At 37.9% G+C, this 22,763-nt stretch overlaps 1 protein-coding gene across 13 annotated transcripts in view; it reads right to left on the bottom strand.

The window, feature by feature from the left end:
- Nucleotides 1–3,622: 3,622 nt before the first annotated feature.
- ldb3a (LIM domain binding 3a) overlaps nucleotides 3,623–22,763 on the bottom strand; it is a 51,647-nt gene continuing 32,506 nt past the window's right edge. For 7 of the 13 annotated variants that reach the window (XM_060872837.1, XM_060872836.1, XM_060872840.1 and 4 more), the window contains 7 exons: nucleotides 12,140–12,330; nucleotides 10,682–10,732; nucleotides 9,316–9,799; nucleotides 9,021–9,201; nucleotides 8,797–8,917; nucleotides 6,603–6,718; nucleotides 3,623–6,502 (listed from right to left, as the gene is read on the bottom strand). In XM_060872837.1, the coding sequence (XP_060728820.1) occupies nucleotides 6,413–6,502; nucleotides 6,603–6,718; nucleotides 8,797–8,917; nucleotides 9,021–9,201; nucleotides 9,316–9,799; nucleotides 10,682–10,732; nucleotides 12,140–12,330 (1,234 nt within the window). In that variant the 3' untranslated portion in view covers nucleotides 3,623–6,412. Of the gene's footprint in view, nucleotides 6,503–6,602; nucleotides 6,719–8,796; nucleotides 8,918–9,020; nucleotides 9,202–9,315; nucleotides 9,800–10,681; nucleotides 10,733–12,139; nucleotides 12,331–12,856; nucleotides 12,914–19,148; nucleotides 19,299–22,763 lie in introns of all 13 variants that reach the window. The other 6 variants (XM_060872843.1, XM_060872844.1, XM_060872839.1 and 3 more) reach the window with 5 other exon arrangements.

Here is a 22,763-nt window from a genome sequence, read left to right as displayed (position 1 = left end):
TGAAGATGAAACTCTGTAGCGCCTCCGTGCGGACAGATCTGTAATAGCGTCAGAAATGTTATTCATTCGTTCGTTCATCTTCAGTAATAATATGGTCAGGGTCACAATATATACAGCTAGCATACACATTATTTTCAGATTCAGAAGCTAAGTGTTAGGGATGATGTGTGTATTATTATTATTATTTGTTTACACCCCCTGGACAATGGAGTCTCTGCTTTACTGTCTGGCATGTTTTTAGCCAGAGCACCTGGAGGAACTTGATCAGACACTGAGGAAGAACATGTTAAACTCCACACACAGTAACTCATGTTCAGCATCAGACTAGAGACTCTGCTATCTGCTGCACAACAATACACACCTGTAATGCTTTAATCAGTAAACCTACCTTATTATCAGCTGCACCTACAGTATACCATATATACACCTACCGTATATCATATATACACCTACAGTATACCATATATACACCTACCGTATATCATATATACACCTACCTTATATCATATATACACCTACCATATATCATATATACACCTACCTTATATCATATATACACCTACAGTATACCATATATACACCTACTGTATATCATATATACACCTACCGTATACCATATATACACCTACTGTATATCATATATACACCTACAGTATACCATATATACACCTACTGTATATCATATATACACCTACCATATACAATATATACTGTACACCTATATTATATCATATATACACCTACCTTATATCATATATACACCTACCTTATATCATATATACACCTACCCTATATCATATATACACCTACCTTATATCATATATACACCTACCGTATACCATATATACACCTACTGTATATCATATATACACCTACAGTATACCATATATACACCTACCGTATACCATATATACACCTACCATATACCATATATACACCTACTGTATACCATATATACACCTACAGTATACCATATATACACCTACTGTATATCATATATACACCTACCCTATATCATATATACACCTACCTTATATCATATATACACCTACAGTATATCATATATACACCTACCTTATATCATATATGCACCTACAGTATACCATATATACACCTACCGTATACCATATATACACCTACTTTATTTCCTATATACAACTACCGTATATCATATATACACCTACCGTATACCATATATACACCTACCTTATACCATATATACACCTACAGTATACAATATGTACACCTACAGTATACCATATATACACCTACAGTATACAATATATACACCAACAGTATATCATATATACACCGACCTTATATCATATATACACCTACAGTATACCATATATACACCTACTGTATATCATATATACACCTACTGTATATCATATATACACCTACAGTATACCATATATACACCTACTGTATATCATATATACACCTACCATATACAATATATACTGTACACCTATATTATATCATATATACACCTACCTTATATCATATATACACCTACCTTATATCATATATACACCTACCCTATATCATATATACACCTACCTTATATCATATATACACCTACCGTATACCATATATACACCTACTGTATATCATATATACACCTACAGTATACCATATATACACCTACCGTATACCATATATACACCTACCATATACCATATATACACCTACTGTATACCATATATACACCTACAGTATACCATATATACACCTACTGTATATCATATATACACCTACCCTATATCATATATACACCTACCTTATATCATATATACACCTACAGTATATCATATATACACCTACCTTATATCATATATGCACCTACAGTATACCATATATACACCTACCGTATACCATATATACACCTACTTTATTTCCTATATACAACTACCGTATATCATATATACACCTACCGTATACCATATATACAAGTACCATATACCATATATACACCTACCGTATATCATATATACACCTACCATATACCATATATACACCTACCTTATACCATATATACACCTACAGTATACAATATGTACACCTACAGTATACCATATATACACCTACCGTATACAATATATACACCAACAGTATATCATATATACACCGACCTTATATCATATATACACCTACAGTATACCATATATACACCTACTGTATATCATATATACACCTACTGTATATCATATATACACCTACCGTATACCATATATACAAGTACCATATACCATATATACACCTACCGTATATCATATATACACCTACCATATACCATATATACACCTACCTTATACCATATATACACCTACAGTATACAATATGTACACCTACAGTATACCATATATACACCTACCGTATACAATATATACACCAACAGTATATCATATATACACCGACCTTATATCATATATACACCTACAGTATACCATATATACACCTACCTTATTATCAGCTGCATAATTACCGTGTTTCAGAGTGTGTCAGCTTTTAACTATGTTTACATTTTACAATATTTGACAGATGGTATTATCCAGAGTCACTATTCAGAGGTTCTTGCTCAAAGGCAGATTGGTGGTCCTGGGCTTTGAGCTCACAACCTTTCAATCAGCAGTCCAAAGCCTTAAGCACTAAGAGACCACTTGCCCAACATGTACATCATCTATAACATATGATTATTTTTTGCATGGTGTACGCTTTCTCATTTTTCTTACTCATACCAATATCACACATACCAGCAGCTTCTAGCATCCCGTCGTCACGGGTAAGATGAGAATGATCCACCACATCCATCTATCTATCTATCTATCTATCTATCTATCTATCTATCTAGTTATAAATAGTAGTAATTTGTCATACATCTAACTCAGAGACCACTTATAAAATAAAATGTGCAAAGTCTTTAGTACAGACTTATAAACATCATCTATCTACCAAATACTAAACTTCTTATTTAAACATGTACAGTATTTTATTTTTTTTCTGGAATCATATAACTTTTTCTTCTAGCCTTTCAAATTCAGCCCAAGCTGACATTAATTATAGGCCTTCATGTTGTTCAATTATTGAGGTTTGGATTAAATCCATTCAATTGTGGTAACATCAAACTGTCTAATAACTCTAGGAAACATAATCAGAGTAATAGTGGGTTTAAACTACTATTTAAAAAAGGTCATATAAGATAGACAGGGTAGAGGTGAAATATCGCCACAGACAGGCAATAACTGCATACTACGAAGTCCACCTATGAGTTTTACTTACCGTAACAAACCAGCTGCATTGCGGCTTAGTCATGGGAATGTTTGTGATCTCTTTTCAGTGATTCACTCAAACTAGCATCGTTGATTCTTTTCTACTTATTGTCATTTGTTAAGAAATCAGTCTGTGATCAGTCTTTTGACCAGCTTTTATCATTGAATACCCAACTACAAGAAATCTTAGTGTACATCCTAAAATAAATAAATAAAATAAAAATTATTTTCCATTGTATAAAAAAACTCCTATATTGGATTCAGCTCTCATCTTTCACCTAAAATAAGCATCTCAGAGCCAAACAATTGTGGCTATCTTTTCCATAAAGCAAACCACAATCAAATGTCAGTATATTGCAAAATAATATGTTTATTCTAATAATTACACACAGGAAGGAGTCATAATCACTCTGGACATTTCTGGCAGCTATAACAATACTAATCATATTAAGCTACATGGTAACTGGAGGCCTTAAAAACAAGTTAATGGCAATACATTTACGGAGATGTTTTCTCTCCAGTTAATACACCACATTTATCATGTTCATATACAGGTGTTGTGTAAAGAGTCGTACAGAACAGACATCTTCCTGCTCGGTAGTGTAGTGTAGTGTATGTAGTAAATGCTCAGAAAAGTGATTGCTCTGTGCATTATGGCATATAAGAACAATCATACAGCCTACAAAATAAATACAAGAATTCATACATTCTAAAGCCAACTATCATTTATCTGAATTAATTTTAAAACTTTTGTCTCAAACAAATAAAAAAAAAATGCTGGATAGGTTACTTATGTGAACCTGATTGTGGAAAAAAAAAAAAACTCTTCTGCTTAAACAATGTTAGTGTTATTACAAACACGTTAACATTTAAGGAGGGTGGCATGGTTTATCTTACGCTTAACCATAACTTCCGCTAAAATTTTATCAAATTAAAAACCATCAGCCCCAAGAAAATGAGTGTGAAAACATGTTACGATGTTCTCATTCTTTTATTCATTCAACTGCTTATCGGTTTCATCAGGGTCATGGTGGCTCTGAAGTCTGTCCAGGTTACACTGAGAGCACAGTGTAAGTTAGTCCAACACAGATGTTGGAAGTTAGTCCAACACAGATTACCATTCATACCCTCACTCACACCTAGAGGTGATTTAGAATAGCCAGTTCTGCATGATGTTGAACAGTGTGATAAAAACAGAGAACCCTGAGCATGAGCAACTCCAAGCCAAGAGTAACCTAAGCTCAGGATCGATCCCAGAACCCTGAAGCTGTGACGGGGCAATGCTACATGCTCCAACACAGCACCGCCTTATACAGACATACACTGTTTAAAAACCCTCAGTGTGCTGGAATGCAGGCTGTAGTAATGAGACAGGGAATCAAAGGCCTGCACATTCAACAAAGTAACTAAGGAAAATGATTAGGATTGAATAAACACATATATTAATATCATCTATCTTCAGTTAATGTGATCTACTTGAAAACTGGATTATGTTATACAAGTTCACTAAGTATCTCGATCACTGTTTCCCATTTATAAGTTAAGGGTTTGGTTGACACAGAAATGTCAAACCAGATGTGAGGCAATTATTAGTTCAATAAAATACAACAAATAAATATATGGTGAAAATGTACACAATATACTTGAACTGTAAGATTTTCCCATTGGTTTTAAACGTGCCAAGTTGTTCTCTTGCCTTAAACCATTTAAGTACACACTCAAAGTACACAATTTCACAACAATTTCTTTTACAATATTACCTAAATTGGTAGTTTATGGTGTTTTTTGTAAAAATTCATAGCTAAATAATACACACAGAAGTGAAATCTAACAAACTAAATGCCAAATCGACTCCAGAAACTGTGTAACACCATCAAAAGTAGTCACGATCTGTGTTACTGTTGTCTTCATTTTTTTCCTGTACAGTTAGCTTCAGTAGGCACTTTGTCCTGGTCAGGATCATGGTATGAGTTGGGAGGGAAGAACACAGCCTGAATAAACCCTCCAGTCCATTGCAGGGCACTGTACACACCCCACAGGATACTACAGCATAGTCGAGCCACCGCCGAGCATGATTTATTTTTTTTTCAGAGGAAACCGGAGAACCCACAGGAAACCCACAGGACCACGAGGAGAACACGCAAAACTTTCAGTTAAATTATTTGATGTAATTGGAACTGGAGCTGGAATTGATCCACACACACACACACATTATATATATAGCTTCAAATAAGCCAGGTGTTTCCCATCACACATGCACATAACAAAAATAAATTAGGTGTCAATTCAACTCAGCAATAAAACAGCGCAGCAGCCGACGTTTCAGCCATGCGTTACAATATTATCTCTTAGCTCTCATAAACCTTGATGTATACAAATAAAGCATCTTGTGGAAAGACTCATTAAATAAAAATATTATTAAAGTTCTCATTTAGGGCTTTAATACATTTCAGGCATTACCAGATGCAATCTCGACATCAATAATGACAAGACCTGGATAAAGAGATCAGGAACACTTTGCTTAAAATACATATTTCACACCCAACCACTATATTTTAGTTAACGCGCAAGACTATTCCTCATTCCAAGTGTTGCTAACTAAGATAAAGATTCTAACCTCTCTATAGGTGTGTTGCATTCATTTACCAATGAAACATCGACACAATCCACAATGCTAACACGATAAATTTGAAATATCAAATTCTAGTTAAATAAAAAGCAAGAAACAAAAAACAATTAAAAAAACAACAAAAAAAAACCCTCGATCACACAGACTATAAGGAGCACATTGCAAATGCAATCAAGTCAAGTTCAACTGAAATGATTTTTTTCCCCTCACAGAGCTCTGTATGTACACGTAGAGCTCGCTCCATAGCAAACTGCATTAAATGTATTAAGATGATCTATTTATCTATTCTCATTGCACACACTCAATTCAGCACTTCTGTATTCAATTAAAACATACCATGGCATCAAATCAACTTGTCTTTATATTATTAATAGTTTTAATATTAAGTATATAATACGTAGGTCGGGCTGCATGATTTGTAGAATCCGTATTTAAATTGGTTTCAATTCCTTCTCTAAGCGATATTAAGGCAAAGGCAGCGACCAGAACGATCGCTGTACTCCTGCTGGATCTACACGTTGATGGCGTGAGCGTGTTTCTTGCATAAAGGTTTGTCCTTCTTAGAATAGAACGGCTGACCTTCCAGATTTATGTGGCAGACCTGAGGAAGATAAGCGGTTTGACCAGTTATGAACAGAACCTACATCAGACTACACAACAGAAAGCAGATATTTCTTTGAAATATTTCAAGTTGTTCTTACCGTACACACAAAGCAGGTGTCATGCCATGTGTAGCCAAGAGCCTCAATAAACTTGTCCCCAGCCTCCACTGGGAAATCACAGCCGTGACACTTAGTGCTGAAGAGCGCAATATAATCTGAGGGAAAAAAAAAAAAAAAAAACACGTAGGTGGAAATACAGAAAATACAAAACTTAAAACCTTCACTTAAGGGAAGCGGAGGGTTGAGAATTTGTTACAGAAGTAATGAAACATTTATTTGAAATAATCGGGTTTTGTTTTTGTGGATTCTTTAATTTTTTTAAACTTATCACATTCTAATATTATTTCTATAAGCACAGCTGTCACGGTTGAAGCGCCTGCCTCGCCTCCCGAGCACCAACACAGAGAAGCGTCTCCGGAGTACTAGTCCTTTCCGGACTGCAGTTCCCATAATCCCAGCACCGGGACTAATTACGCCGCCACCTGTTTCCTATTTCCCACGCTATACAAGCTGAACTTGAACTTGACCTCAGTGCGAAGTCTCGATCAGCCATTGCGATCATTCTGAGCGTTTTCCTGTTTGTCTCTAGTCCCGCTTTTTTCTACTCTGTTTCTGTCTTTTGGTTTGTTGATTGTTTGCCGCCTGCCCTGACCTTCTGCCTGTATTTCTGACTACGAGCTCTGCCTTCGCTACGTTATTGTGTTTGCCGACTTTGACCTTGCCTGTGGTGTACGAGCTCGTTCAATAAAGCTGCAAATGGATCATCAGCCTTATGACGCGTCATTACAACAGCTCATTCCCAGGGACTTTCATACAAATTTCATGTAATCGAAAACCAATAATCAAAAAGTTCAAGACATGTTTTATTAATTTAATTAATACATAAAAAATATTAGTAAAGTAATTTTTTTTAAATATTTTTTTTTAGAAATACAGGTTTTTATTTCAAAAATAAAAACATTTAATCAGCAACATGTCCTGATGTTTTGAAAGAGCATTTATTTAATAATTTTGGAAGGAGTCACGAGGTTCACTGTTGCTGTCACTTTGGAAAGTGTTCAGGTTGGAGGATGTTATACATTTGTTTGTTCATTCATTCATTCATCTTCTACCACTTATCTGAACTACCTCGGGTCACGGGGAGCCTGTGCCTATCTCAGGCGTCATTGGGCATCAAGGCAGGATACACCCTGGATGGAGTACCAACCCATCGCAGGGCACACACACACACTCTCATTCACTCACGCAATCACACACTAGGGACAATTTTCCAGAGATGCCAATCAACCTACCATGCATGTCTTTGGACCGGGGGAGGAAACCGGAGTACCCGGAGGAAACCCCCGAGGCACGGGGAGAACATGCAAACTCCACACACACAAGGTGGAGGCGGGAATCGAACCCCGACCCTGGAGGTGTGAGGCGAACGTGCTAACCACTAAGCCACCGTGCCCCCCTACATTTGTTTGTTTTCAAGAGAAAGCAGGGAAAGGACTGCAATAGCGGCTATAACATAAGTGATAACAGCAAAGCTCTTGATTTGTGACGGGTTTCATCACACTACTCTTCTTGTTGTTCCTGTTTGGGGTCGCCACAGCAGAACACATGGTCCACATATTAGATTTGGTGCAGGTTTTACGTCAGACAATTTTACCTCCTATTTTATCCGGGCTTGGGACCTGGACTGAGAGTTAACTCTTCCGTGGCTGGGTTAGCGCCTTGCCTGGGTATCGCACAAATGCTACATATACACGTGATAGAGATCACGTTGAAAATGATTGAGTATTCCTTTAAGATGAGGACCGTAGATTTATATCCTAAGATGAAATTCATTCATTTGGCAGATGATTTTATTTCAAGTTCTTCTATCCAGGAATGTTATAACACACATAATATTGCAGATCTATATGTGTAATGTGAAATATCAAATTCTAGTTAAGTGAAAAGCTCAATGAAAAAAATTAAACTCGATCGCCTGAGTAAAATTAAATTCAGGTTCATATGAAATGCTTTTTTTTCCTCATACTGTATGTTCACTTCATAGCAAGTTATAAGGGATGAACAGATACAGCTACAAATAAATATAAGGGTTGGTCTAATTGTGAGCACATATAAGTGGACAAGTTGTACAGCAAGGAATAACACGATCCTTCAAATGGAATAAATAGTTAGACACCAGATTCATTACTACCAGAAAACATCATATAGAGCAGGTCTTCCATTCTCACACTACCTTTCTCACAGTAAGGTTCTCCATCCTCCATATGAAAGAGGCTGTTTCCAAACGGTTTCCCACATGCAGCGCACACAAAGCAGGTAGTGTGCCAGGTCTGCCGCAGAGCATGCATCACTTCCTGTTTAGGACACAGTGGGCAGAGTGACTTCCTACACATGTACCATGTTTAGAACTAGGTGGGTGATTAAGTGTCTTTTTTGCATGTAGGTGCTAGAACTCACTCCCATGATCTTAGTGCTGCAGCGGGCACAGGTAGGGGCAAAGAATTCCCTATAACAGTTCTCACAGTAAACATTATTCTGCTCCTCCACAAAGCTGACGTCAGCCAGTGACGTGTGGCAGTAATGGCAGTTAAACTCCTCCGGGTGCCATGATCGGCCCAGCGCCACTAGGAAGGGCCCCCTACAGTGGAAGAGTGAGTAGTTTAAAAATAATAGAATTTTACATATTGTTGAGTCAACTGTATGAGCTTTTTGTGCTTTATGATTATGTGTGTGTATATTTATTATTTTGCACCTGATGATGTTGTTGCAGGACCCACACATCGGGGTCCTGTTGCTGGCAGCAAAGCGCTCCGCTCTCTGTGCCACGCCACGAGCCACAGGAGGGAAAGGGGCAGAGATAGCAGGTGCTGGGGCAGGGCTGAGGGCAGCAGGGGCAGAAGAAGGGTTGGGGATGAAGGCAGGAGGTGGTGGGGCTGCAGTGGGAAGAGGCTGCACTAAGATGCTGGTGGTGGTCTTGCTGGGTTCAAACTTATGGGCAAAAGTGTCATCCATGACCCAGGGGGGTCTGCTTGAGGATTGGGCAGGGCCTGGGACAGGAGCAGTAGGAATAGGAGCGGAAAAATTACTTGGGGCAGGAGGAGGAATATAAACTGGGGCAGGAGGAGGAACATGAAATTGGGTAGGAGGAGGAACATGAACTGGGGCAGGAGGAGGAACATGAACTTGGGCAGGAGGAGGAACATGAACTGGGGCAGGATGAGGGGCTTGAACTGGGGCTACGTGAGAAAAAATAAAAAATATTCAGACACCCAGAATCATCCTAAATTTTATGAACAATACCTTTTTAAAAATTACTAATGTTTCTCTTTCAGTGCAGGCAGCAATGCTGTATACTAATTTTGTTGGGATAATCTTTTCCAACTTTTTTCCAGTTACTTTTTTAGAGTAACGAAACAGGACAAGTGATTCCAATTTGATCAAAACTGCTTTACAATCAAAACCTTTTTGGGACTGTCTTAGCATTAGGACTGTCTCTTAGAGCACAACCGAGGGACTCCTCAGAGTCTCCTAGTACCCTCTTCTGGCACTCACACTTATTGCCCTCTCTTTAAATAATCTTTTGGGATTCTCCTTTGAGAGCCCTTTCTAGGGACCCTCCTCTTAGAGCTCAATTTTAGGATAATATTCTTAAAGCTCACTTTTGGGACTGTCTCTTGGAGCTGACATTTGGTCCCCTCCTCCTAGCACTCTCTTTTGAGACCCTCCAATTGGAGCCCTTTTTTGAGACTCTCATCTTAAACCCCTCATTTGGGACCCTTCACTTAGCACTCTCTTTTGGGACCCTTTTCTTACCACTCTCTTTTAGGGCCCTCCTAGTAGTACTCTCTTTTGAGATCTTGACTCTCTTCTGGAGCCCTTTTTAGGGACCTAGGCTTAGACCCCTCATTTGGGACCCTCCTCTTAGAGCCTTATATTGAGACTGTCTCTTAGAGGCCTCATTTCATTAGCCATCTTAACATTAACACACATAAAAAGTTCTTGCTCACTAGGAAATGGCACTTTAAAAAGTTGAATTAGGTGACACTGCACAGCAACCGATATAAACTGTTCAGGACAATGTGAAGCTGTGTAACAGGCTAGTTCAATAGAGAGTTTACCTTCACTGAAATGGACACCACGCTGTGCCCTTTGCCCCTGAAACTCACACCCTGTAATCAGAGAATATTACAAGATGAAAAGTATTTCGGGTTTCTATTAACGCTCGAAGATCAGAAGCGCAGTATGTTGAGATATACAAGATCTAAGTCTAAAACAATGTCATTCGCAATAAAAATACAAACTGTAACAAAAGCACTTGTGGGTTTAGTGGATATGTAATGTTAGGTACTATTTAACGCACTCTGGTACCCTTTTTGTTGTGTTCAGGTTATGCCTGTAGATGAGCTATATTACTTAATGCATTGTGTTTTTTTATCTGCTGTGTCTGTTACAAAATGTGTGTGTGTGGTGTGTGTGTGTGTGTGTATGTGTTACAGTAAACATCTGACATTGTGAACTGATTTGAATCAATCTCATAATTACTAGCCTTTGTGCTAGCATGAGTTTTTATTAAACCCTTGCCCACCCTGTTTTCCTCAGGCCCAGCCATTTCAGTTCAATTTCTGGCCTCATCACCTCACAGGCTACCTTAAGTCAACCTCTAAATAAACAAAATTACATATGACCTGAAATGTTTTATCTGTAACAAATAAGAATAAACAACTGATATAAAATGTTGTCCCAGAGCCATAAATGTGACAACATCCAGAAATGTTGTTCTGAAAACACATTAGATTTGTTATATGGTTTCTACAATGTGGTGGCTCAGTGGTTAAGGTGCTGGGAACTGATCGGAAGGTCAGGGTTCAAGTCTCTGAAATGCCAAGCAACCATTGCTAGGCCCCTGAGCCAGGCCTTTAATCTTAACTGCTCCAGAGGTGCCACACAGTGCCCTGCACTCTGACCTCAGCATCCTAATAAGGTGGGATATTTAAAAACTGGGAAAGTGTTGGCTCAAGTGGTTAAAACTCTGGGTTGTTGATTGGAAGGTCAGGGGGTCAGGGTTTAAGCTTCAGCACTGCCAAGCTGCCACTATTGGGCAATTGTACAGGGCCCTTAATCCTCCAAAGAAAAGAATTCCACTGTGCTGTAATGTATATGTGGTGATAATAACGGCTTCTATGCCCCAATTTCATTCATTTTATTGACATGAACCATTTTACACACAAACAACCTGAAAGTTCTGAATCCTAAGTTCACAAACTGGCCATTGTAAAATGTGTCACTAAAGCATTTAGACAAATAATCACTGAAGAGGCTGATTTATTGCAAAGTATTATTACATTAGAAAGTATAAGATCCTATCAGATTTCAATATGCAAATGAGGGCCTTGAAGCACTAGTTTGCATATTCATATAATCTGGATTTATCGATCCGGGAAAAAAAAAAAAACTTAAGTATGCCTTTGTGTCCGTTATTGTTGATATCAAAACATAGACCCTCATGTGTGATTTTATGTCTTTCAGAAAAAACTTAACACGATACAAGTGTGCTGGATTGAGTGTGAGGTAGTTACCGGGAGCACTGGGATAAGCTGTAGGTACAGTGGTGGCAGTACTGACTTTAGTTGAAGGTGGACCTACAGGGATGTGAATGGAGCTCTGCTGCATGGGTGGGGCCTGTTGAAGGGGTGGAGTGTTTTGAATGTGAAAAGGCTGTTGAACGTGTGGAGCTTGCTGCATAGGTGGCTGCTGTGCATACTGGCTGCTAAAAATAAAAATAAAAATAATAAGATAATACATGGACTGACATCACACCCGTTTGGATTACTAACTATTTAGACAATCATCGTATCAAAAACACTTATAAAAACATATAAAAATAAACACAAAAATGGTTGATCGTATCCACTTGAGGGGGTCCAGGTGTCACATGACCTACCTGAGATTTTCTGTTCATCTGTTTTAAGGTAAAAAATTAGTATTGTTTCTTAAACAGTAGAAGAGCCTGGTGTCAGTGTTTAAATAGAAATAAATAAATAAATTAGAGATGCCATTATCACAGTAAAACACGGTCAGCACAGGTCTTTCACACTTACATACTGGTCAGAAAGGGTTAAAAGACAAATGGTTAAAGGAACATCTTTAAAGCATAAGTATCGTCCTTAGAGTCAGCAGGCTAGGAACAGAGAGGGAGGGAGGGAAGAGCAAGGTTTGTTATTTACTCTGACACTGTTATGGAGGGAGAGAAAGAAAGTTGCAGGGCTGGAGAAGAAGCAGTGCTGAACCAGTACCTGGTAGCGGAGGTTTGGTATTGTGATCTGAAACTGGATGAGGACTGCATGGTGAAGCTACAATGCAAACAGTGAAAGAAAGTGATAGTGCAAGTGTGTGAGAAAGTGGCAGCATCCAAAATACTGAGATTTCCACAAAAAAGCCATGTACACCCATAGCTGTATACATTCGACATACAACTTTATCCATTACCTCGTCTTACGATTGTATTCAGTAAGCAAACCGTTCCACGGTAACTCATTTCCTTACATGATAGTAGTCTAACTTATATATCCAGTAATTTATGTAGTTGTACTGCACTGTATATCAGATCAGATTTCTTTCATAAACCATACAGTATGTTGCTCCTTTACATGCACATACAGGCAGATGTTTTCATATCTGGCTCTGCTTGGCCTGACGGTGGCCAAAACAGATGTCTGAAAGTCACTGCACTATGTTACAGTATAAGTGAACATGGCAACAAAACAGGATGAAAAAAAAATGCATTTCATCTATGGAAAACATGCACTCACTCACTCACTCAGCATGAACTAAACAAACATATACTGATGTGTCCATGTACACAAGTTTGTCAAGCCAAACAGGAAATAGCTCTCCATCACTGGCTTGCTGACTAAAGCGACTGTCTCATTACTAATCCTTACAGAAACTGTGCTATCTCGGTCATTTGTAAATTGTCATTTGTAATATAAGATTAAACAGAAACACCACAGTAAATCCATGATACTGTCATGGTTAAGAGTGTAATAACAATCGTTACCATTATGTTAGACACCACGGTAAAGTTTTATGTAGTCGGCATTGTAAAATACATGACAGCACAATGCTTTAATATACACTCACCAGCCACTTTAAGAGAAACATCTGTATACTTGCACATTCAGGAAAGTATTGACTGGATCGTGTAAATCGTGTGAAGGAAGGAGCACAATACCTTAAAAATCATGTAAATGCAGACCAAGAGCTACAGTTTATGTTCACACTGTTGCTGAGCTTCTGAGTGAACAGCAGTTCTGTTGGTTGAAACCCCTTAATGAATGGTTCGAGCTGTGCAGAAAAGCATCTCAAAACACACAGCATGTCAAATCTTATGGTGTATGGTCTACAACAGCAGAAGAAATATAAGGTTCCACTCCTATCAGCCAAGATGATTTAAAAAAAATCCTTTTTCCGATCTTAAACTATCCAGCCCCTGTTGTGAGCCTGTACCTAATGTGATTGGCCGATTGGACGGTGTAGGTTTCAGGTGTTACTGTTAAAGTAGCCAGTGCGCGTATAACAATCTTCCATGAAGGACCACAATATATTAATGGTGGTATCATAGTCCAGAGTTTCAGAGCTGCTATAATGTTCCATGGGACATTCTGATAAAACTTTGAAATGGAAGACATGAGGTAGAAGTGGACAATACACTAAAAGATACTCTATTACTGTCAGAGCATTATTTGGGGAAGTATTATAAATTAGTATTTCCAAATATGAAAGAAGTGTTGTGATTCAATAACAAATCTAAAGTAATGACTCTTAAAGGGGGAAAAAAAGCATATTTTTGTAATCATTCATTGGACCTTCGGTAACGTCTTTATCTTGGTTAGGATCCAGTGGCTGTTTCAGGTATACTGGGTGGAAATTCATAGCATGGATGGCATGCGAATGGCAATTTATAGACACCAATTCACCATATGTGTTTGTAGGAAACTGGAGAACCCAAAGGAAACCCACTCGGGTATAAGGAGAACATGCAAAACCTAGCATACAAAGTAATCCGAGCTCAGGAACAAACTGAAAACCCAGGAGCTGTGAGGCGGCAACACAACCATCTGCACTGCCTTATTTTAGATGCCTTAGCATATGCTAATTCTGGTTAGAACAACTCTCTCATTTCATATAGCTAGTGTGTGCTTACAGAGAAGCTGTATATTACATTAAAATCAGTCTTCAGTCTTAACTGGTAGAAGCAAACATATGAACAAATCTATGCATATGTTTAACATGTTTAACAAAATGTCATCACCCCACACTGGTTTCGTTTTCACTCCAGTCCACACTGCATCAACCTCGAGGGTTGATGGAGTCATAAAGCAAAGACAAAGCAGAGCAGGAGCATTGAAGAAGCATGCGTGAAGCCTCCATCAGATTTCAACATTGTCAGCGAAATCAGTAATTTTTAATGAAAGTACATGGAAGGAAAAAAATAAATAAATAAAAAATCTTGCCGCCACTGTCTTGACTCATTTGAGATGTCATTATTTAACGTAACCCCTTAATTTTTCAGAATCCTTTGTTGCATCCAGACATTACTCTTAACATATCATAAGTATGAATTAGCTGAACAATTCGTAGCAGTTTTAAGATAAACGGTTGGAACGTTAAGGGGTTAATTAGCAGTTTGTTTGCACTAATAAACAAAATGTACACACATTCAAATGAGACAAAGGCAAATATTTTCCAGATGCTATTTGAGTAAACTCAAGCCAATGGCTTTTACAGTTAATGAAGAGCTGCTGGTTAGTACGGAGTGTGTGTCTGTGAGTGTGTGTGTGTGTGCAGAGTGCAGGGGACGTGCAGAGTGAATACTGGTGAGCGTGGGATGGTGGAGCTGTACGCTACAATCACTCTTACTGTCACACCGGGATACTGTATTGTGACATCACACCATTTGTGTCACCCTGAGGATAAAAATGATGCATTTAAAAAGTGGCAAGTATGATTTGTGTAAAAATCACAGCCTTAGCAAATGCATCCAGGCCTTCTGATGTTATCACCACCACAGAGGTTACTGATGTATTTTATGTGACATCATACACTCGCCGGAAAAACACCTGAACCGTCGCCCTTTCATGCAGTTATCCATACAGCCAGTCACGTGATAGCAGCGCAGTACATAAGGTCATGAAGATACAAGTCAAGAGCTTCAGTTCACGTTCATATCAAACATCAGAATAGGGGGAAAATGTGATCTCAGTGACTTCGTCTATGGCATGGTTGTTGGATGAATATTTCAGAATCTGCTGAACTCCTTGGATTTTGACACAACGTTCTCTTGATGTAACTAGTGTTAATTTTGTCACCTATTTTTAATTTAGTCTTAGTCTTGTGCCAAATGTCCTTGTTAGTTTTAGTCATATTTAGTCATTCACATATCTTTTTTTGTTAGTCAAGTTTTAGTGGACTAAAAGTCCCGTCATTTTAGTCTTGTTTTAGTCAAAAGAAACCTCAAGGTATCTTAGTCAAGTTTTAGTCGACTAAAAGTCTTTTAATTTTAGTCTAGTTTTAGTCAAAAAATTCTAGTCTTTTTTTAAAATAACACATTATTACTGAGATTATTACTGATAAACATTTCAGTAAAAAAAGTGTTTCACACATCTCAAACATTGGTTAAATGTCAATTACCTGACAAAATACACTTGTTGAATGATTTTTGTTGAATGCAAATGTTAAACGTGTCTGGTTTTCAATTTCTGATTTAGGAGACACATTCACAAATGATTAACCTGTTCTGAAGAGTATTTTACTTTAAACAACACAATTCATAAACTGGGGCCCAACAGACTAGACTCCGACTGACAACTTAAGTTACAAAGGTTTTTAAAACTGTTTTGGTTGCCTTGTGTCTCACGTTTCTGTTCAAATCGGAAATAAAATAAATATACTCAGAAAAACTGAAAAGAATAGGCCTACTTTACTGTGGGCCTAAAATACAACCTATTTACAGACCGCGAATCACAAAAGTATCAGTGAGAAGTTGAGAACACTCGTTTAAACAGTGCATACACTCGAACTTGACTGCACATCACATTTTTTACTTTATTGATACTGCTTTTAATCGTAATGCAAAGACCGGTCATCGGGACATAAGCTGTCATGTACAATAAAGGAGGCTGCGCAGCGACAGGAAATATAATTTAACACAAAAAGCCTGCCTAGACCTAGGGTGGACTTGCGCTCAGGATTTTTTTTTTTTTTTTTTTTGAGCAGCGTGTGGACGAATTCTTTCTATGCACACACTAAACAGCGCGAAGTTAGTTTAGATTTTATACAAAACATTTTCGCCTCGTCTTTTTTCGTCAACAATAATGCATGTTAATTTAGTCTTAGTCAGCGTTTTTGGACAGTGGTGCAGTCTCGTCATAGTCATGAAAAAAAGGTTGTTGACGAACATATTTCGTCTCGTCTGACAAAATTAACACTAGACGTAACTGTACGATTTTCTGTGCTGCGCTACTGACACATGACTGGCCGATTAGATAATTGGTGTGCAGGTGTTCTTATTAATGTGGCCCCTGAGTGTAGAACGCATCCTGCGTTTTCATTTATTGTTGTTATACTAAATGAAATGATCAGCTGATTTGTAGAAAAGAAGTCATACCACAATCTCTCAATCAGTGCTTCTTTTAAAGTCAAGGTTTTTAGAATTTTATCCCTTTTTATCCTTTAATGGTTTCTTACAAAGCCAAACTATAATTTAGCACAAAACCTTTGGGCCAAGGCAGTAGAGCACATGAAACTCTTTGGATGGCCAGATTGCAAAAAAAAAAATCGCTAGCTAAAGTTGTGATTCATCAGGTTTTGTTGAAGTCCTTCTTGTATTTTGTAGCCCTGTATCCCAGCATCCTCAGCCACTCTGCACAACCCTCTACTAAGTTAAGCCAGATGGATGTCTGTACCTCACTTTCTTTGCTTTTCCTGATTGCTTGCGTTTGGGCAAAGCTCTGCTGCGGAAGTAGGGAGTGATTGGCAGGGCATCCAGCGCAGAGGTGGGCGGCGACCCTTTCTGATACACATGGTTTCTTAATGGGAGCCAGTGAGAGAGGCATGAAAGATTGACTGAGGTTCAGTTTAGAGTTACATCTTTCTCTTGCTGCTGAATGTGAATGTACTGAATGTGTGGAGGAATATAAGTCGCTAACAGTGGATACCCTTTATACTATATTCAGGGTGCGAATTACAGGAGTGGTTTAGGAATGGATGAGGCCTTCTAAGTTGAGACTTTAACGTCCCTAAAAGAAAGTAAGCCAGCTAATAACCTAGCTACTTTGAGCAAGATTGTTAGCCCTGTCCTATAGTACAGTATGTATCTAAGCTGCTGGTCATGCTTAGATTTACCAAACACGAGATGGCGATAGTGGCTAACAACAGAAGGAGATACATACATGATTGTCAATTTGCTTATTATAACAAAGGTCTAGCGGTCATGCACGTTTTGTTGTAAACTGCTAGGTGATTTTGAGTTCTGTTATCAAAACGGACCATTTACTAGACTTATACATCTTCCACATGAAAAAGAGTGGTGTGGGTAAAAATGAGCGGCATCGTTTTGGATAGAGGGCCGAGTGTACCTAGATTGAGTAGTCAAAGCAGTTGAAATGGTTGATGCAGCAAGCGACAGGTGGCGTGGCCCCTCAGGGGGGTGAATAGGGGCCTCTGAGGCCTCGTGAGCCACAGGGTCAGCTTGAGATACAGCCTGTGGTTCAGAGGATGATACAAAGCTGCAGAAGACAGAGTTATAAAAGAGTTATGAAAGCCAGTGGATCAGTGACTGATGAGGAAAGCACCTGTGGGGTCTGGAACTGCAATGTTATGACCTGCTACTAGCGGACTCACACAAAACCAAGCTAAGCTATGGCATAAAATGCTGTGCAAGAGTTTAAACGTTTGTTTTTTCTCCCTTAGTCTCGGTCAAAAATGATTAAGTAATTAACCAGTGTATGAGCTCCAAGATTGCTGAAAAGGAACCATCATTGATTAAGCAAAAAACACCCACATTATGTATATAGTAATAATGATACGTTGATGTAGTATGGAAGCAGCATCGGACTGTAATTGCAGTTAAAAAAAAAAGCTGAACATGTTAAGAGTTAAAAATCAATTCAAATAAAAGTTACAGCATTAATTGGACTGGGTGACTGACTGAATTGCAGCAGACATGCACTATGATTTCATTCACGTAGGATCTGTTCCTGACTGCAAAACTCTCAATACCTTCAAAGATTTCTAATCTAACTATTTAGACAATCTCTTGATTCAGGAAATCTAACATTCTCTAGAAATTTAAGGAGCCAAATCCATGGGTCTTGACCTACTGTACATGAACACTTGTACACATTTACAAACATCAAAATATGAACCATCAAAAAAAATCACAAATGAAGCTTTAATTTAAACCTCAAACATCACACAAAAGGTTTATTATAAATCACACACATACCTGAGGTCAAAAAACAACAAACCACAGGAAAGTAGGCAGTGACACGGTATGACAAGCAAAATGGAAGCATGCAGCATTACCTGACGTGGCTAGAGCCTACAGAGGCAGGTTTAGCAGTCTGCTCAGGCACCTGATTGGCGGCCAGCTGACTGGGCAAAGCTGCAGATGCAGAAGCGGACAAAGCGACATGGGCCGTGCCGGTGGAGACCGCAGCATGCTGGACAGGCGTACTGCATAGGATGCATTGACATCATAAAAAAGCCTTATACATATAGACAAACAGCAAGCCTTGTGTCAAGTGTCTGTCTGAATAAAAACAAGCAACAAACACCGTGCGTTTACATGCTTTAAACAGCAAGCGCACTTCTGCATTAACATCATGCAAAGTTAGAGGACCCAGTTTTCCTCAGTCAAGTGCTAGGATATCCATCAAGGAAGCAGGTTAAGGGGAAGGAGGGGTAAAAGAAATAAATGAAAACTATGAAGACTAGATGACTAAAACACAAATCGCTACAGAAATAGTGAAATAAAATGCGTAGGATACGTCACGCTTCACCCAGACTTTGAAGACCTACTATAGGTTGAGCAAGTAGAGATCTGTGGGCTTAGAGTGCTTTGCTGTAAATTATTGGCACCCTTTGTAAATAAAGTAAGCATATACAGGTTACGAATGGATCCAGTGGACACTCATACAGGGCTGTATTCAAAGCTACTTCATCGTGTGAGTGGATCGGGGAATTTTATGCAGGTTTAAATAGATTTTTTTTGTCCACACTTAATTGTATCTAGAATACAATCTTTACAACCATTACATAAGGCAATAAACATTCTCACAGCTTATAGGAGAATAATGTGGTAGCCTGGGAAACCTTACCGGATGTTTCTGTGACCAGAATTTTGTTTTTCTGCCTATAAAAACTTTACTTTAAAACCCTTATTATAATTACTAATGTGTTATCATTGCTTGCTTGCTTATTAATTAATCGATTAATCAATTAATCAATCAATCGATTGATCGATCGATTAATTAATTAAAATATACATATATATATATATTCTGTCTAGCCTTGTTTTTTTTTTGGACCCTGATTTATTGAAATTTAGAAACCTCTTCCTGATGTTTTGAGACCTTTGTATTTTTGGCACCTAATTCTTCAGAAAAACCTTTTTATAATCCACCATCTGTAACACACAGTATTTGCAAAAGATGCCAAGAATTCAACAACACTGTAGCTACATTTCCCTCTGAACAGAGAATCTATGACTTGGAGAGATTTTTCAAAACTGTTCATCACAGCTGGGCAAGAGTGAGCTAAACTGAAAATACATCCCCTCAACGCAGTAGTAACTCTTAATGTTTCTCACATAGCTGTGCTGTTTCTGTTACAGAATCATCTGAATTGTGTAACACAGTCAATGGAGGTCGGAAGGAACCAAAAGAAAGTGAATGGATGTGTGGGTAAAAAGGGAAGACTGAAGTGAATGTAAGTGCAACACAAAATACCTTTTTAGTGGCTAAAACAAACTAGTTTCAGTATTAAATCTGTTGGCTGATAAATATACAGTATGTCGGTAAGTGGTGCGGAGGCAGAGGAGTGGAGATGAACAGCAGGCGTTTAGCAGCAGCAGCATGGTGGTGGACTGATGGCTGACCCCTCTTACACACAACCACCTCTCCAAATTCTCAATATAAACAAAGCCATTGGTGTAATAAGCAGGACAAAGACAGAACGAGAGCGGAGTAGAGACTATGGTCTCTGGTCTTTACAAATTGCTTTCTGAGGTGAACTTGGATTATTCGGTTTGAAGTGTTCTAGATGACTAGATGTGTAGGATGAGTGTGTAAGCTGCGAGTGTGTTAGGTGTATTCAGTGGGTGTATGTAGGACATGTGTTCTCATTAGTGGAGTGGAGGCAGAATGACAGTAGGGAAGAAGTGAGAAGTGAGAACAGGACACACAAGAACACAAAACAAGAACAAGAACTATTTCTACTTCGGCACAAACACGAGGTTCTGGCTGATTATTACTACATAACATACACAAGCACACAGACACAAAGTGTGCAAAACTACTGTGATGGAGATGGACAGATAGATAGATGAATAGATAGACATACAGACAGACAGAGAGACAGAGACAAATAGATAGACAGCTTTATAGATAGATAGATAGACAGACAGACAGAGACAAATAGACAGACAGACAGACAGAGACAAATAGATAGACAGCTTTATAGATAGATAGATAAATAGATAGATAGATAGATGGATAGATAGATACTGTAGAAAGATCAACAGACAAATATATAGATAGCTTTATAGATCAATACAAATAGATAGATAGATAGATAGATAGATAGATAGATAGATGGATGAATACTGAATTTAAATGAATAAGTGCTTTATAGAGATTATAAAGGTGGATAGTGTATTCATGCTGAATGAATGGGACACAGGAAGACATTTCAGGGACAGATGAAAGAACAATATACAACAAATGGAAAGAAATGCCAAGTGTGAGTTTAGAGAGTTTAGAGAGATATTTGATGGGATGTTAGTACATAGATCACTACAGTACAGATAAAATAAATATATGATGTTACGAAAATGTGTGAAAAATTACAACAAATGAACAAAAACAAACGTTCTACCAATAATGATTTTAAAATCATTAAAATGATTTTAAAGATAGATAGATAGATAGATAGATAGATAGATAGATAGATAGATAGATAGCCCTGTTCTTTGTATAAAATATTCCATTTTTGACAAGAAATACGTCTAGCTAAAGTCTGACATTTTAAGCAATACAGCTCCACCTGCTGACTAATTTTCCAAGGCACATGCCCAGAATACTACTCTTGAGACCTGCATTGTTCTTGTAACAGTTTCACCTTTTCCAAACTGAACGCTCCTCAGAATCAGTTTCAATCCTGGACTAGCACTCGACTGCACTGCTGATGTTTTTCTTTCTTGTGGAAACCAATTAAAGTATTCAGTAGTATGAAGCAGTGGTACACCAGGAGAATTTAATTCCCACATACAATCCTTAAACTAGATCTGCCTGGAAAGCCATTAAAGCCTCAGTAAGTGTCCGTACAGCCAAATTATATTTAAACAAACTCGTATAAATTCAACTTCTACATTAAAAACAAACAAACGAGGTCATAAACCTTGGATATCTACAACAATGTCTAAATGAATAAGTGCTTTATAGAGATTATAAAAGGTGGATAGTGTAATCATGCTGAATGAATGGGACACAGGAAGACATTTCAGGGACAGATGAAAGAACAATATACAACAAATGGAAAGAAATGCCAAGTGTGAGTTTAGAGAGTTTAGAGAGATATTTGATGGGATGTTAGTACATAGATCACTACAGTACAGATAAAAGAAATATATGATGTTACGAAAATGCGTGAAAAATTACAACAAATGAACAAAAACAAGCAAATGTTCTACCAATAATGATTTCAAAAAAATCATTTTAAAATGATTCAAAATCATTTTAAATCATTAAAATCTGCATTTAAAAATATAGTAGACAACAATACAATTATCAGCAGTATAACTTATAAAATAGAAATAAGGAATGTCTGATCTAAACTACTGGAAGCAAAAACAAAATAAAAAATAGTCCAACTTGTGTCTTGAATTTTATGACATTAAGAAGTTAATGTCTAACTTAACAT

This window comes from Tachysurus vachellii, chromosome 6, assembly GCF_030014155.1.
Source record: "Tachysurus vachellii isolate PV-2020 chromosome 6, HZAU_Pvac_v1, whole genome shotgun sequence".
Classification (NCBI taxonomy): Eukaryota; Metazoa; Chordata; class Actinopteri; order Siluriformes; family Bagridae; genus Tachysurus; species Tachysurus vachellii.
The sequence above is the reverse complement of the archived record's forward strand: the minus strand, read 5'-3'. Positions and strand labels throughout refer to the sequence as shown.